Source organism: Artemia franciscana, chromosome 5 (assembly GCF_032884065.1).
Source record: "Artemia franciscana chromosome 5, ASM3288406v1, whole genome shotgun sequence".
NCBI classification, from domain to species: domain Eukaryota; kingdom Metazoa; phylum Arthropoda; class Branchiopoda; order Anostraca; family Artemiidae; genus Artemia; species Artemia franciscana.
Window position 1 is genome coordinate 24,339,503 of NC_088867.1, and position 13,510 is coordinate 24,353,012.

At 35.9% G+C, this 13,510-nt stretch overlaps 1 protein-coding gene across 1 annotated transcript in view; it reads left to right on the forward strand.

The window, feature by feature from the left end:
- LOC136027140 (protein RRP5 homolog) overlaps positions 1 to 4,710 on the forward strand; it is a 124,676-nt gene extending 119,966 nt beyond the window's left edge. Inside the window, exon 21 of the mRNA XM_065704107.1 lies at positions 4,507 to 4,710. Coding sequence (XP_065560179.1) covers positions 4,507 to 4,681 — 175 coding nt within the window. The 3' untranslated portion in view covers positions 4,682 to 4,710. The remainder of the gene's footprint in view (positions 1 to 4,506) is intronic.
- The last annotated feature ends 8,800 nt before the right edge of the window (positions 4,711 to 13,510 follow it).

A 13,510-nucleotide genomic window follows, 5' to 3' on the forward strand; every position in this document is an offset into this window, starting at 1 on the left:
TTTTTTTTTTTTCGTCGGCTAACTATATCAGATACATAGAAATATTGCAATTGCTACGAGTGAATTAATTATGCTTTTATTGTAATTTTTTGCTCAAGTTATAAATGAGATTCGAGAAAATAATAAAATTAGGAAAGATGCCCGTACAGGGGTGAAGAGATAAGGAGCAAATGCCATTCAAAGCAATGTCTGGGACCTCGCAATAAAATACATAAAATGCTTAAATATGCCATAAAATGTTTCTGACCGAATTTTTATAAGTCTACAGTTGGCGTATTAAGTTTGAGGGTTCCCACTTTCCACCATCTTGTGTACCTCTAGGAACGCCACATGTGCTGTACAGTTCCGCAACGCTGGGTGCACGGCGCCTGGTGTACGTGATTTCTAAAAGTGGACCCCTTCGACCAAGTTACCGCGTGAAGATATTTTACTTTGCAGAAAGCATCCAACCCATCTAAAAACAAGACTACGTAGACATATCCTAGTCGATGCAGTAGTAAAACTACTAATACTACTATTAACTCACTGCAGCATCACATCGCCTAAGGAAAACATAGCTGAGCACGCTCCTCCTCCATCCCAGTCTATTCGAAGCCTCCCTCTTTAAACCATCCCAAAAAGTTTCCATTTCCCTAAATTCTTTCTTTATGACATCCTCACTCCATCTGGGGACGACCTGTTTTTCGTTTGGTCCTAGAGGGTTTGCCGACAAGGACAATCTTTGGAAATCTGTCATCCTTCATCCGTAGAACGTGTACTAGCTATCTTTTCATTCCTTACATTATAGCTCTAGAAAGCAGAATTGAACCAGTTTTTTTGTACAGCTTATTGTTTGAGACACAATCAGTCAGTCTGGTACCCAAAGCAATCTGCAGGCAATTCCTCTGGAAAAAATCTAGCAAATCTTCCTTCGTTTCTCGGGATGCCCACGCCTTAGGACCATAACTGACCACTGTCATCACAGCATTCTACTCTTGGACATTCCAAACACTCAACACTACTTCCAACATTCAAATCTTGGTTTGCTGACTTATCTTCCTATTTATCCATACTTTTCTCAACTGTGAAAAAACACCCTGGCCTTGGCTATTCTACTTTTAATATTTTCACTGCACCCACTGTCTTCACTAATGATACTTCCTAGCTAAGTGAAGCTATCCACTTGATCGATCTTCTCATTGCCCATCATTACCTCTTTGCCTTCGCTTATTCCATATCATAGTGACTAAGTTTTCTTGACTTTAATTTCAAACCTACTCTTGTACCCGGGACATGGCAAAACCTCCAAAAGTTCAGTCATTTTGCCAACACTTTCATCTAAGATGCTTAAACATTAAACGAATGCTCAGGCTTTGCTCTGACAGCAGTACCGAGCAAAGTGAAAGAAACTAGCATGTCCTCATCTATTGATGATGGTCTGCTTTTCGAGGATGCTGATTCGGATACTGTAGACGCAGAATTTGACGGGTCAACGAATCGAAATCTTGTCGTACACCCAAAAATATAGCGAAGGGTATAAAACCGGAATTAGGAGCCATTTTATGAAAATTTAAAAGAGTTTAGGAAGCTGGGTCACTTCGAAACCCACCTTTATATAAAAAAAAAAAACTGCTCTAGTCCCATTTGAATGAACTGGGAAAAATTCCAGTTTTGAAAAGAAGATTCACAAACGTTCTTGAAGCATAAATAATTCAAAAAATAATGAATTTTTTTTACCTTAATGGGTGCAGAATCAGAACCAAGAGACTTCGCCCTCAGAGTCTGGTTCAAGGCCCGTCAACTTCAAACGAGTTGATGAGATACGATTTAGAATCGGGTTTAGAGGGAAAGCAGCTTACTGAAGAAACAGTTTTTTTCCCAACATTAACGGTGTATAAGAGGTAAAAAGGGGTAGGCCTTCTGGACATTTTCCTCGCCATTGATAACGTTACGACCAAACTGGAAGGGAGGAGGGCAGACTGGAAGGAAGGTCAAAGGACTGAACCTGTTACTTGCCAAATTTTTCGAATGTTGTCAGCCTCTCGAAAACTCTCAAGGTAAATAAAACTTCTGATGAGGCGGAGGGGTTTTCGTGGGCTGGAAATAACAGTCCTTTCCGACCTACAACAGGATGCACTGCTGTACATATGTCAATAAAGCTTTGTGTGTAATGACGTAAAAAGAGCCAAATATAAAAAAAAGATCAGAATCATTCTTAAAAATGTCTTATGATTCCTCTGCCAACCTTCAAAAGGGGTTAGCTCAGCCTCGCCGAATCTAAAACTAAAGTAAACAGTAAAATTATCAAGAATGTAACTCAATAAAAGGGACTTCTGACCAGACTGAGCTCACAGGAAGTACTATCAATTAGAGATGCTGTATTCTCTGTTATACATCTTGTTGCTGGTACAGAAGGAAGTGCCTGTGCCAAGTATAGATGAGAAAAAATATGTACCAGTTGAAGACATTATATCCATCCGATTTATGCTAAAATTACCCATTATAATAACCTGACAGCAGTAAATCAATAAACAACGACTCAAAAATACCTTAATTATTTTTAGATGAATCAGCTTTGACAGAATAAGACAAATTATTTAATAACTATGAGCCAAGACTATTCAGTGTCCATATTGTCACCGGGGACATCCAGCGGCATTTTAGTATTGGCCTTTTAAATGTCTTGCACATGCCCATAACATAAGGTAGCCCATCGCAAGCAATTTATCTTAGATTATCAGTACATGAACAAAGGCCCTTAATATTGAGCTGAAGCACCGAAAAACATACATCCTGTTTAGAACCTCCCCTAATTTTTAATATATTGACTAATAACCGGGGAATTTGACGAATCACTGTTAAAATGACCAATAGAATAGTAGGCCATCACAAGCAATTTGCCTTAGATGAAATAGTCAGACAAATGCCCTGAATTTTGAGCTGAAGCACCAAAAACATTCGTCTCGTTTGGCAATTTCCTTTAAATCTGAAACATATAAACTAATAACCGAGGGATTTGAGATAGATGAATCACTGTTAACATAGCGAGTATAATTGTTGATTATGTTTAAACATACATCTTAAGCCTCAAAAAGGGGTTTTTAGGGCCTAATTTTAAACTTTGCAGAAGACTTCCTTCAAATAGATAACGACAGATAGAAGGGAATTGCCATCCTCTTCTTTTTTCATTCGGAGGAGTAAATTTGAATTAAGTCTGTAAAATGGGTGCAGAGTTAGGGAGGAAGGGGGAACTCCTCTCTTATTGCAGAAACGGTAGTTCTAACGGGAATCGTTTGTAATTAAGTACCAAAGCATTGTGTTAAAAAGTAGAATTTCTAGCCCAGAGAGCCGGTTTCTGATGAGGGTGATAGGCTCCCTCGTATTCATTAAAATCATACCTTTTTTCCAGTAGTAAATAGGACATAAGCCCTTATTCTCGAAGCGTTGCTATATACTTATCACATTATTAATTTTAAAGTTGGAATTGGGGGGGGGGGTCGAAGATATTATTTGAAATCAATAACCCCAAAAATCCTTAAGCACAAACTTTGGTGAAAAACAAGGACTAATTTTCGAGTATGTTATGAGTATTATTTCAATATTGAACTTCAATATTGATAATAGCAATCTTCGCATTGTTAATCAACGATATCATAAATCATGAAATATCAACTTTGGTGTGGATCAGACGCTAACTTTTTAATACTTAGGCCTTTTTTTTACTTCTATACTTGCAATATTTCTTTCACCTTTATAATCAACATGTTTAAAATTACTTAGTATAAAACAGCAGCAAAAATCAAAACAGTGTGATAGATATGTACTTAGTTTGTTTTGAATTAGGAAACTGGCACTGGAATCTTAATGGTTTTGAGTTATTAGTATTTCTTCATTGGACAATTCCCCAATTAATTGTTTCTGAGTTGTGAGTTGAATGAGGTGAAACATGGCTATGTTGGTACTATATGTTAGCATATCTAGACGTATTAATTCACATGGTCAAATAAAAACTTCCGTGCGTTCTAAGTAGTATGTCTGTATGCTCCGGTCTGACGATATAGCGTCATATTTTCACGAATAACAGTAAGTTTTAATAAAAATTGCTTTGAAAACTTTGTTTGAGTTTGTGTCGCCAGAGATCAAGTCTTCCTTAGTGATAGAGCCGTATTCCGCCACCCCATCCCACTTTCCACTTCGCTTCCCTTTGCGACCTTCCACTAAATTGTGCCATATTCTTCCACCACCCTGTATCATGTTCTGCCATACCACTTTATGTCGTGTCAAGCTGCACTGCTCTGCTATACGTCACTTAGTTTATCCATTTTCAAATTATAAGCAACAATTCGGTCAATGGTATACAGTATAAAATTTGGTCAAATTCCTTTGATATATCTTTTGCTTTTCTTGAGCAGATGACTATAAAATGTACAATGGCTAAACAAAAAAAAAGTTAGACTTCCCAGAATACACTTTCTTGATCTAAAGTTTCTATGATCTTTTCTTTTTAAATATAGTTTCTTTTTTTAGGAACGTGCTAGAGCGTGCTGTTGCTTTGCAGCTACCACCGAAGAAGATGAAAATCTTTTTCCATAAGTATGTCGAGTTTGAACAAACGTATGGAGATCCAGAAAAAGTAGACTATGTCCGTCGAAAAGCAGTAGAATATGTTGAAAAATCTTCAGGAGAGCCCATTGAAACCTAAGGTTTTTCAATAAAATTACTGACGGGCGATTTTCTTTTAGTTTTTTACTTTTGTGTCAGGGGAGGAGGGGTTAATCGCCCACTGATTAACACTTGCCTGCAATTGTCATAGAATGCACAGTCTAGAAGAATCTAGATAATCGACATAATTTTGATTAATTTTATTTACTAAAACATCTATAAATTAAGAATTTTGTCAAGATTTTGTTCAGACTAATAGTTGCAAGCCTTAGGGGGGGGGGGGAATACATTAGCATGACTTTTAAGGCTTGATTTGACTTTTTCATGACTTTACGAGACTGCCTTTCTTCTTCTCTTAGAAACTTTAAATTGTGGGAGTGTTTTTATGCCGCTTAAATTTTTGTATTTTTACCCTATGATTTTTCAACATGTTGGATTCTTGTGAGGGAGTGAGAAGGGTGCATTTAGAAAATTTTGTTGCTTCCTAGTCCCCCTTGAAAGGTTGTGGTACAATATATTTTCAAGTAAAATGTATTATCCTATATATACTGCACGAAGAATAGATTATTTTCATTCACTATAATAGGTAAAGAGGTGTCGGAGAAATGTATTGAATGCCAACCTTACATTTAAATACCGTCATATATCACCCACAGCTGTAGAATTTGAGCCATAGGGATTTTGACGGTCCTGTACAGAAATTATTCAGACTAAAAAGACTATTAACTGATCAAAAAAAAAAAAAAAACTTTGCTGCCATCTGAAACTCATGTATATAGTTGCTTATCTACTATGATAAATGTGATTCAAGAATTGTGATGATTATAATTTCTAGGGTGTCTTAATATACAACATTTTATGCGGCCTTTCTTCTTTTCCTTTTCAGTTGATTTTCTCGGGCCCTAAGGACGATCCCCCCCCCAAAAAAAAATCAAGAAGCTCCTCTGGCACCTACTTAGAAGGCTGGTGAGGATAGCCCCTAAATATAAAATAGCAACCTAATTAAAATGTTAAACGCTTTAATTTTAAGCCAAAAACTTTGAATGTTTTGATTTTTTTTTTCGTAAGTATTCCAGTCGAGAATTTACAAACACTTCCATAAGGAATAAGGCCCTCGTGCTTTTTTCGTGGGATCAAAACCTTTCACTGCTAAACTTCGCTGACAGTATTCTATGTGTGTCTTGCTCAATATAAATATTTCAAAATATCTATGAATGACTTGTAGAGGCCTCAGTGCGACTGGACTCTCATTTAACAAATCAAAGACTCGAACTCCTTGACAACAGCCCGAGAATAAGCTACCACACAACCTCACCATCAGTATTCACGATACCATAATTTATCCCTGCGAGTCACCCAATTACCTAAGCATCTCAATTTCATCCTCGACATTGAAGAACGCTTAGTCATCTCTGACTGACAGCTTCTCTTTCTGTTTACGGTTATCATACGGATTGCTTCTTGCAAACAAGAATAATTTTAACCGTTCTTTGCTTGCCCGGCTTTACAATGCTATTGTAACTTCTCATCTATTATCTCTGGTTTCCTTCTAGGAGATTATCACGTTAAATGGAAAAAAGGCTCTACGAAGCACTTTCTTGTCATTAATTAAAAAAAATTCCACAAACTAAGTTTTCAAAGAAAAATAAAGAGCTACATTAAACCTAATACGAGTGAAAATAAAATAAAATAGTACCCTCAACGTAAATCGTATATCAACCACTATAAGTAGATAAATCAAACCCGAAACGAACAGAAATCGCAATAAATATTAAGGTAAACTTAGAATGAACAGAAAATACTGTAAACGAAAGTAGGGTTAATACTTCTTACGCCTTTTAAAAACCAGAGCGCCTTTTGAGTAGTTCAACATTCCCTGGAAGTTTCACTTTAATACCTTTAGCCTTAGTAGTAGTCGCAGTAGAAGTAGTAGCTGTATGCACATGGTTAGTTTATCGCCCCTTTCAACATGCCCTAAAAGTTTCAACTTAATACCCAAAGCAGTTCCTAGGACAGAGCTGATATGTTCTTTGGACAACCTGTAGACACGTAGTGTGTTTTGACTTACTTCAACATTCACTAAAACTCTCACCTTAATACCCCTAGCTTTAGCAGTAGTAGCATGCACATAGTGTCCTTTGGTTATTTCAACATGCCCAGAAGGCCGTTCCCAAGATATTGCTAATATGGCCTTTTGACGACATGCATACGCGTAGTGGTTTTTGATTCAGTTCAACTTTCAGCTCAATAACTCCTAAAATGTTCACCTCAGTACCCTCAGTAGTGCTGCTAGTAGTAGCAGTTATAGAAGCTGTACTATGCACACAGTGCCTTTTGGTTAGTTCAATATCCCCATAACGCACTCTGCAAGTTTCAGCTTAATGTTCTAAGCCGTTCCTAAGATATTGCTAATACGCCCTTTCGACAACCTGCATTCACGTAGTCTGTTTTGAATTAGTTCAAGGTTTTCCTGAATATTCCCTGAAATTTTCACTTTAATACCCTTAGGCTTAGTAGTAGTTGCAGTAGAAGAAGTAATAGTAGTAGTACTAGCAGCAGCGCGCATATATTGCCTTTGGTTGACTGAACATCCCCCTCGCATTTCTAAAAGTTCCAGCTTCATGCTCTAAGCCGTTTCTGAGGTTTTGCTGATACGCCCTTCTGTCAGCTTGTATGCATATAGTGTGTTTTGATTTAGTTCAATATTCCTAGAAAGTTTCACCTTTACAGCTTTAGTTGTAGTGGTAGAAAAAGTAGTAGCAGTTGCAGTAGAAATAGTAGCAGTAGTTGTCGTAGTATATTTTTAAAAGATTATAATAAAAAAATATATCAAACAGTTCGTGGTAACAAACTTGTAGTAATGAGCGACCCGGCTCAATAGTAACCGAAACTCTAAAAATGGAATTTCGATACCAATAGTTACATCAAAAGAATCGCATTTTAATGCTGATTTTAAATATATAAGTTTCATCAAGATCAGTTATACCCATCAAAAGTTACGAATCTGAGAAAATGTACCTCATTTCAGAAAATAGGGGGAAACCCCCCTAAAAGTCATATAATTTTAACGAAAATCACACCATCAGATTCAGCGTATCAGAGAACCTTATTGTAGAAGTTTCAAGCTCCTTTCTACAAAAATGTGTAATTTCGCATTTTTTGCCAGAAGACAGATCACGGATGCGTGTTTATTTGTTTTTTCCCCAGGGGTGGTCGTATCCTCTGAGTGGTCCTAGAATGTCGTGAGAGGGCTCATTTTAACGGAAATTAGAGTTTCTAGTGCACTTTTTAATTCACCAAAAAATTGGAGGGCACCTAGGCCCCCTCCTACGCTCATTTTTCCCAAAAGTCACCGGATCAAAATTTTGAGATAGCCATTTTGTTCACCATAGTCGAAAAACCTAATAACTATGTCTTTAGGGACGACTTACTCCCCCGCAGTCCCTGTGGGAGGGGCTGCAAGTTACAAACTTTGACCTATGTTTACATATAGTGATGGTTACTGGGAAGTGTACAGACGTTTTCAGGGGGATTTTTTTGTTTAGGGGGGAGATTTGAGGGGGTGTTACGTGGGAGGATATTTCTATGGAGAAACGTGTCATGGGGGGAGATAATTTCAATGAAGGGGGCGCAGGATTTTCTAGCATTATTTGAAAAAACAAGAAAAATAAATATGAAAAAAATTTTATACTGAAAGTAAGGAGCAGCATTAAAACTTAAAACGAACAAAAATTATTACCCATATGAGGGGCTTACCTCCTCGTTATTCCTCACTCTTTACGCTAAAGTATTTTTAGTAATTTCAACTATTTATTCTACGACCTTTGTGATTCAGAGCTCATTCTTAAGGAATTGGGACAAAATTTAAGCTTTAGGATAAAGAGCGAGGTATCGACGAGGTTTGAACCCCCTCATACACGCAATAAAAACATACGAATATAGAAGTTCGTCACGTAAATTAAATCGTAAGTTATGCATATTTTTTACCAATGAAAATGTTTGTAAAAAATTAAGTTCTAGTTGCTTTTTTAAGTAATAAAAAAATCGGAGGGCAACTAGGCCTCCTCCCAGGCTCCTTTTTTCTCAAAATCTTCCGATTAATTGCAATTAATTAATATGCAAATTTCGTTTTAATTATTTTTGTGCTGAGAGCCAAGATCAAAACATGCATTAATTCAAAAACGTCCAGAAATTAAATACAAAAACAAGTTTTTTTAAATGAAAGTAAGGAGCAACATTAAAACTTAAAACGAACAGAAATTACTTCGTATATGAAAGGGGCTTTTCCACCTCAACACCCCACTCTTTACGCTAAAGTTTCTTACTGTTTTAAAAATAGAGTTAAGAGAAAGAGTCAAACTTTAGCGTAAAGAGCGGGGCGTTAAGGAGGAAAAGCCCCTTTCATATGTGGAGTAATTTCTGTTCGTTTTAAGTTTTAACTCGTACTTACGCTAATTTCTGCTCGTTTCAGTTTAAGTTTCTCTTTAATTTTCTTTACAAACCTCAATTCTTGATTTTATGTTAACTATAAGAGTCTGAAAGAAAAAGGCCTAATAGCAGTTTGAATAAGATTTACACTACTTTCAATTATAAATTGATGGGATTGTTGGGAACATGGCGTACTATTTCCAATTTTAGTTGATTCAATAAAATAGTTCCAAGAAGTCGACTTTAATTAGTATGTACATTAAGCGTAGACGTCTTAGCCATGACAGGGTTCCATTAGCTTGGTTGAGAAAGTATACAAAAAGATTTATGAAAATGCTAATGAAAGAGTAAAACTAATTTATTTATGCTGCAACTTTAATTAATTTCGTGGTGCCTTCAAACTTTCTAACGGCTTTCCGTTAATATATTTAATATTAATCGCCAAAGTCTTAATCTGGCTTTATCTTTTTGCTATTGAGTTGGTTTTTTAAGTCTTCTTATTATTGCTGCATGAAAACTCAAATTTTAAGATTTACTTGCTGATTTTTTTTTTAAGAAGAAAGAAAAGAGAAATTTAATTTAAAGATCAAAAATATGATAAAGAGTCAAGCAGAGTTAGCTCCATGAATTGATTTAGTCACTTTCTACTCAAACTTGTTCCTTCAGAAATTTATTTCTCCTTGCACGTATACTTTTAGTTTTCTGTCTTATTTAAGAAATCTGGATCAATTGTGTCTATCGAAAATAATAAAATTTGCAATCTAAAGTGGAATTAATATTCCACGGCAATGAACCCTTTTCTGGATACAACAAAAGGAAGAACACTATATGAGAGATCAATTACATACATTTTCTTCGATACTTCTAAAATCTTGTTTTGATTGAAGGGGGTCAACAATGAGAAATTTCTTGTTTCATTGGGGATCAAGAAACCTAGGCAATTGTATTTAATTTTTAAATACGCCTTTTTCTTCGTTTTTTTGGAGAATATATGTGTAACGTACTCAGGATTTATGTTTATTTTTCAAGCAGATTACTAGTACCGAAATTTTCCGCTAATTGTTTCGTATTATCAATGTTTTCGGGTTATTAGAACGGAAAGTGTTTCAAACAATAGACCATCAAGTATCGTTTAAGGCCAATAATTACATATAAAGCATTCTTCTGGTCACTGCAATTTGTCCACAAATCGGAAATGCAATGAATTTCTATGGACACTGTAATGACTTTGATTTTGTGATAGTTTCTACCATTTATATTTTTTTTTTTTAAGTTTGCGGTTATGCAGATACACATATAAAATATGAATGATTAAGTACAAGAATATTAGGGCAAGTGGGAAACTATAAAGAATAATTAAATTCTTGAACTGTTGGTAGCAACCGTTAATCAGTTGATCAGTCGACAGGAGTGCAAAAACTGAAAATTCAAAAAACATGAAGGTTGTCTGACGTGCTTATAATAGCTTATAGCATGTAAATGAATTGGGCATTTTTCAATTTAAGAGACACTTGTGTTTCGGGAGTTATTCTTAAAGAGTTGGGACGAAAAGTCAAACTAGCGTATAGAGCGAGGCATTAAGGAAGGAGCAATCCCCTCATATACAGAATAATTTATGTTCACTTTAATTTTTAACGTTGCTCCTTACTTTCAGTAGAAAAAACTTGTTTTTTCTCCCAGGTTTCTCCCACATAAAATATCATCCACCGGTAATTCCCCAGACAATTCTATCCTCACTAAAAATTCCCCAAGGACAATTTCTGGCGAATGGTTCTTCCTGAAATATTGTCCTTGGCATACTTTCATCTGAAGAAGATTTTGATATCCGATGGCTTTTCAAATCATGCTGGATATTCCCCTCCGCAGAAATTTTGTCTCTGAATTCCCCTCCCCTTGGAATGTAGCCCTTGCTACATTCCGGAAACTTTCCCATGGGGAATTTTTCCTGCGAAAAATCTCTCGCCACAAGAAAATTATCTTGATGATTCCATCCCTGCTGAAAATTTCCCACGAGCAATTCCCTGCGAAAATATCCACATATCAAGTTGAGTCTGCAAAGAAAAAGTAAGATAAATATAAAGGATTTTATATATTAGGCATTTAAGATACACTTGTCTATATATGGGATTATGGAAAATTTCCCCTGGAAATTTCATCCCAGAAACTTCTCTCTCTATGGATTCCCCCACCCGAATAATGTCTATAGGTTTCTCAATAGCAAATACTATACGTAAACAATGGGCAAATTTCATAATTTACAGCCCTTCTTCCTGGGGATGTAGAGGTCACGTTATTCCCAAAGGCATAGTTATTGAATCTTTCAACTGAACTGAACAAAACAGCTATCTGCAAATTTTGATCGGACGACTTTCGGAGAAGATGACGGGGGAGGGGCTAATCACCCCCCTCCAATCTTTTTAGTAACTTAAAAGGGGTACTAAAACTTTTGATTTCCGTTCTAATGAGTCCTCTGCTAATATTCTAGTACCACTGGTTTGATGCGATCGCCCCTGGGGAAAAAAACAAGTAAGCATCCATGATTTTTTCTTTTGGTATAAAATACGGAATTCTACAATTCTGCAGATATAAAACCTCTTACCTCTGTTACGCTGAATCTCAAGATGTAATTTTTATTAAGATTCTTTGTCTTTTTGGGGGTGTTTCTCCCCTTGTTCGAAAATCTAAAAAAAAAATTCGGAGGCTCTTAAATTTCGATTGGTAGTCAGCAGAAAAAGTCAGTTCTTATAATGTATCTATTATATCAAAATTTGTTTTTTTAGAGTTTCCCGAACTGTTACCATGACTGTTTGATCGCCAAAACCTCACGTCAGTAGATGTGTGAGATGTCTGGATTATAATTTCTTACCTGTAGAATATCTAACCCGCGAGAAAAAAAAATTGTGCCAATATTCAATAGATCTGATTTTCAGGAAATTATCGTTTTAATGAAGCCTTCCATCGTAACGATTTTGTCTCGTCCAAAAATTCAGTTCATGGTCTCAGCATATTAAACATTAAGATTAACTGACAACTCGGCTGTCCTATGCATAAAAAGTGGATTTAAAGAAACTAAATCTTTTGGTAGTGACAGCTTTAATTGGGCTATCTACTTCGTTCATTTATTTGGTTAGTAATTTTGGCTAGTTCCTAAGTGAGGTGTGGCTATTCTATTCAAAAATAAACTTTAAAAAAACTTAATTTATGTTCTTTACGGTAATATAGAGGAAGCATTAGCTCCACTAAGCTTGATTTTTGTCCAGTTTAAAAGTCTTGGTACTACTCATTTTTGAATTTTGAGGTTTTGCCTTATTTTTTTCTGCAGTTTGGGTTTGATTTCTTTGAAAGTTTGAAACCAAAATATCATGTTGACATACGATTGATATAAATTTTTCATGTCAAATTAAATTTTCATGTCTAAAAATATATGTTTTGCATTTAAATGTCCATGTTGCTTGGATCCTTCTACTATCTGCTATAAGTTGTCACAAAGTTTAGCATTCCAACTACACGGCCTCACTGTTGTTGCATCCACTCCTGTTTCAAGTGCACAAGGGTTTGCAAATTGCTTAGACAACCTGGATGTGATGGATTCTGTCTGGATTCAAGTTGTTTCGGGTGCTACCACCACCTCTGCTGGAAATAGGTGAAAAAATTTGTGTTATCTTCATCCAGGGGTGGACCTAGAACAAAATCTTGGGGAGGGCAATGTGACAAGGGTACTAACATGCAAAGCCTTATGGGGGGGGGCAATGTGACAAGGGCGCCAATAATTGACCCAATTGATAAACTTATTTAAAAGAGTGAAAAAAGGATTGAGGGTGCCAGAGAAGATCTAGAGGGCTCAGGGTCTCCCTCGGCCCCCTGGATCTGCCAGTGTCTTCATCTTATTAAGCAATGTTGCATCTAGAGGGTCATGATTTGTTGTATAAGTTAATCACTCATTCAGGTGATAGCTGCTCTTTTACCAAGACCGACGCCATAACGCCCAATAATTGATGTATTTACCAAACTTGCTTACATAATACATGGTATTTGCTTTTTTTTTTCTTTTTTTTTTAGATAGTGGAAAATTAAATTTTGCGTATAATGGTTTTAAGACGTAGTTAGTTCAATGAAAAAAAAACTTCATTCCACTATAGTAACGTATTAAAGGCATTTTGTGTTATTCTCTAAATTACAGAAATCCTGAACGTCACAAAATTAATTTAATTTATCTGAATTTGGTTTTGAAATTCAATTCTTTTATTCTACTCTTAAGAATTTAATTTCAAAAAAGTTAAAATTTGCAACCTCACTAGTAAAGTTTGCAACCTCACTAGTAAAGTTTGCAACCTATGGGCAGCCAACTGCTGGATATAGAATTATCACTGTGTAAAATATTCGAACTACAAATAGGATTTACCTTGCCAAATTGCATAAATCAGCATTTACATTTGAATAC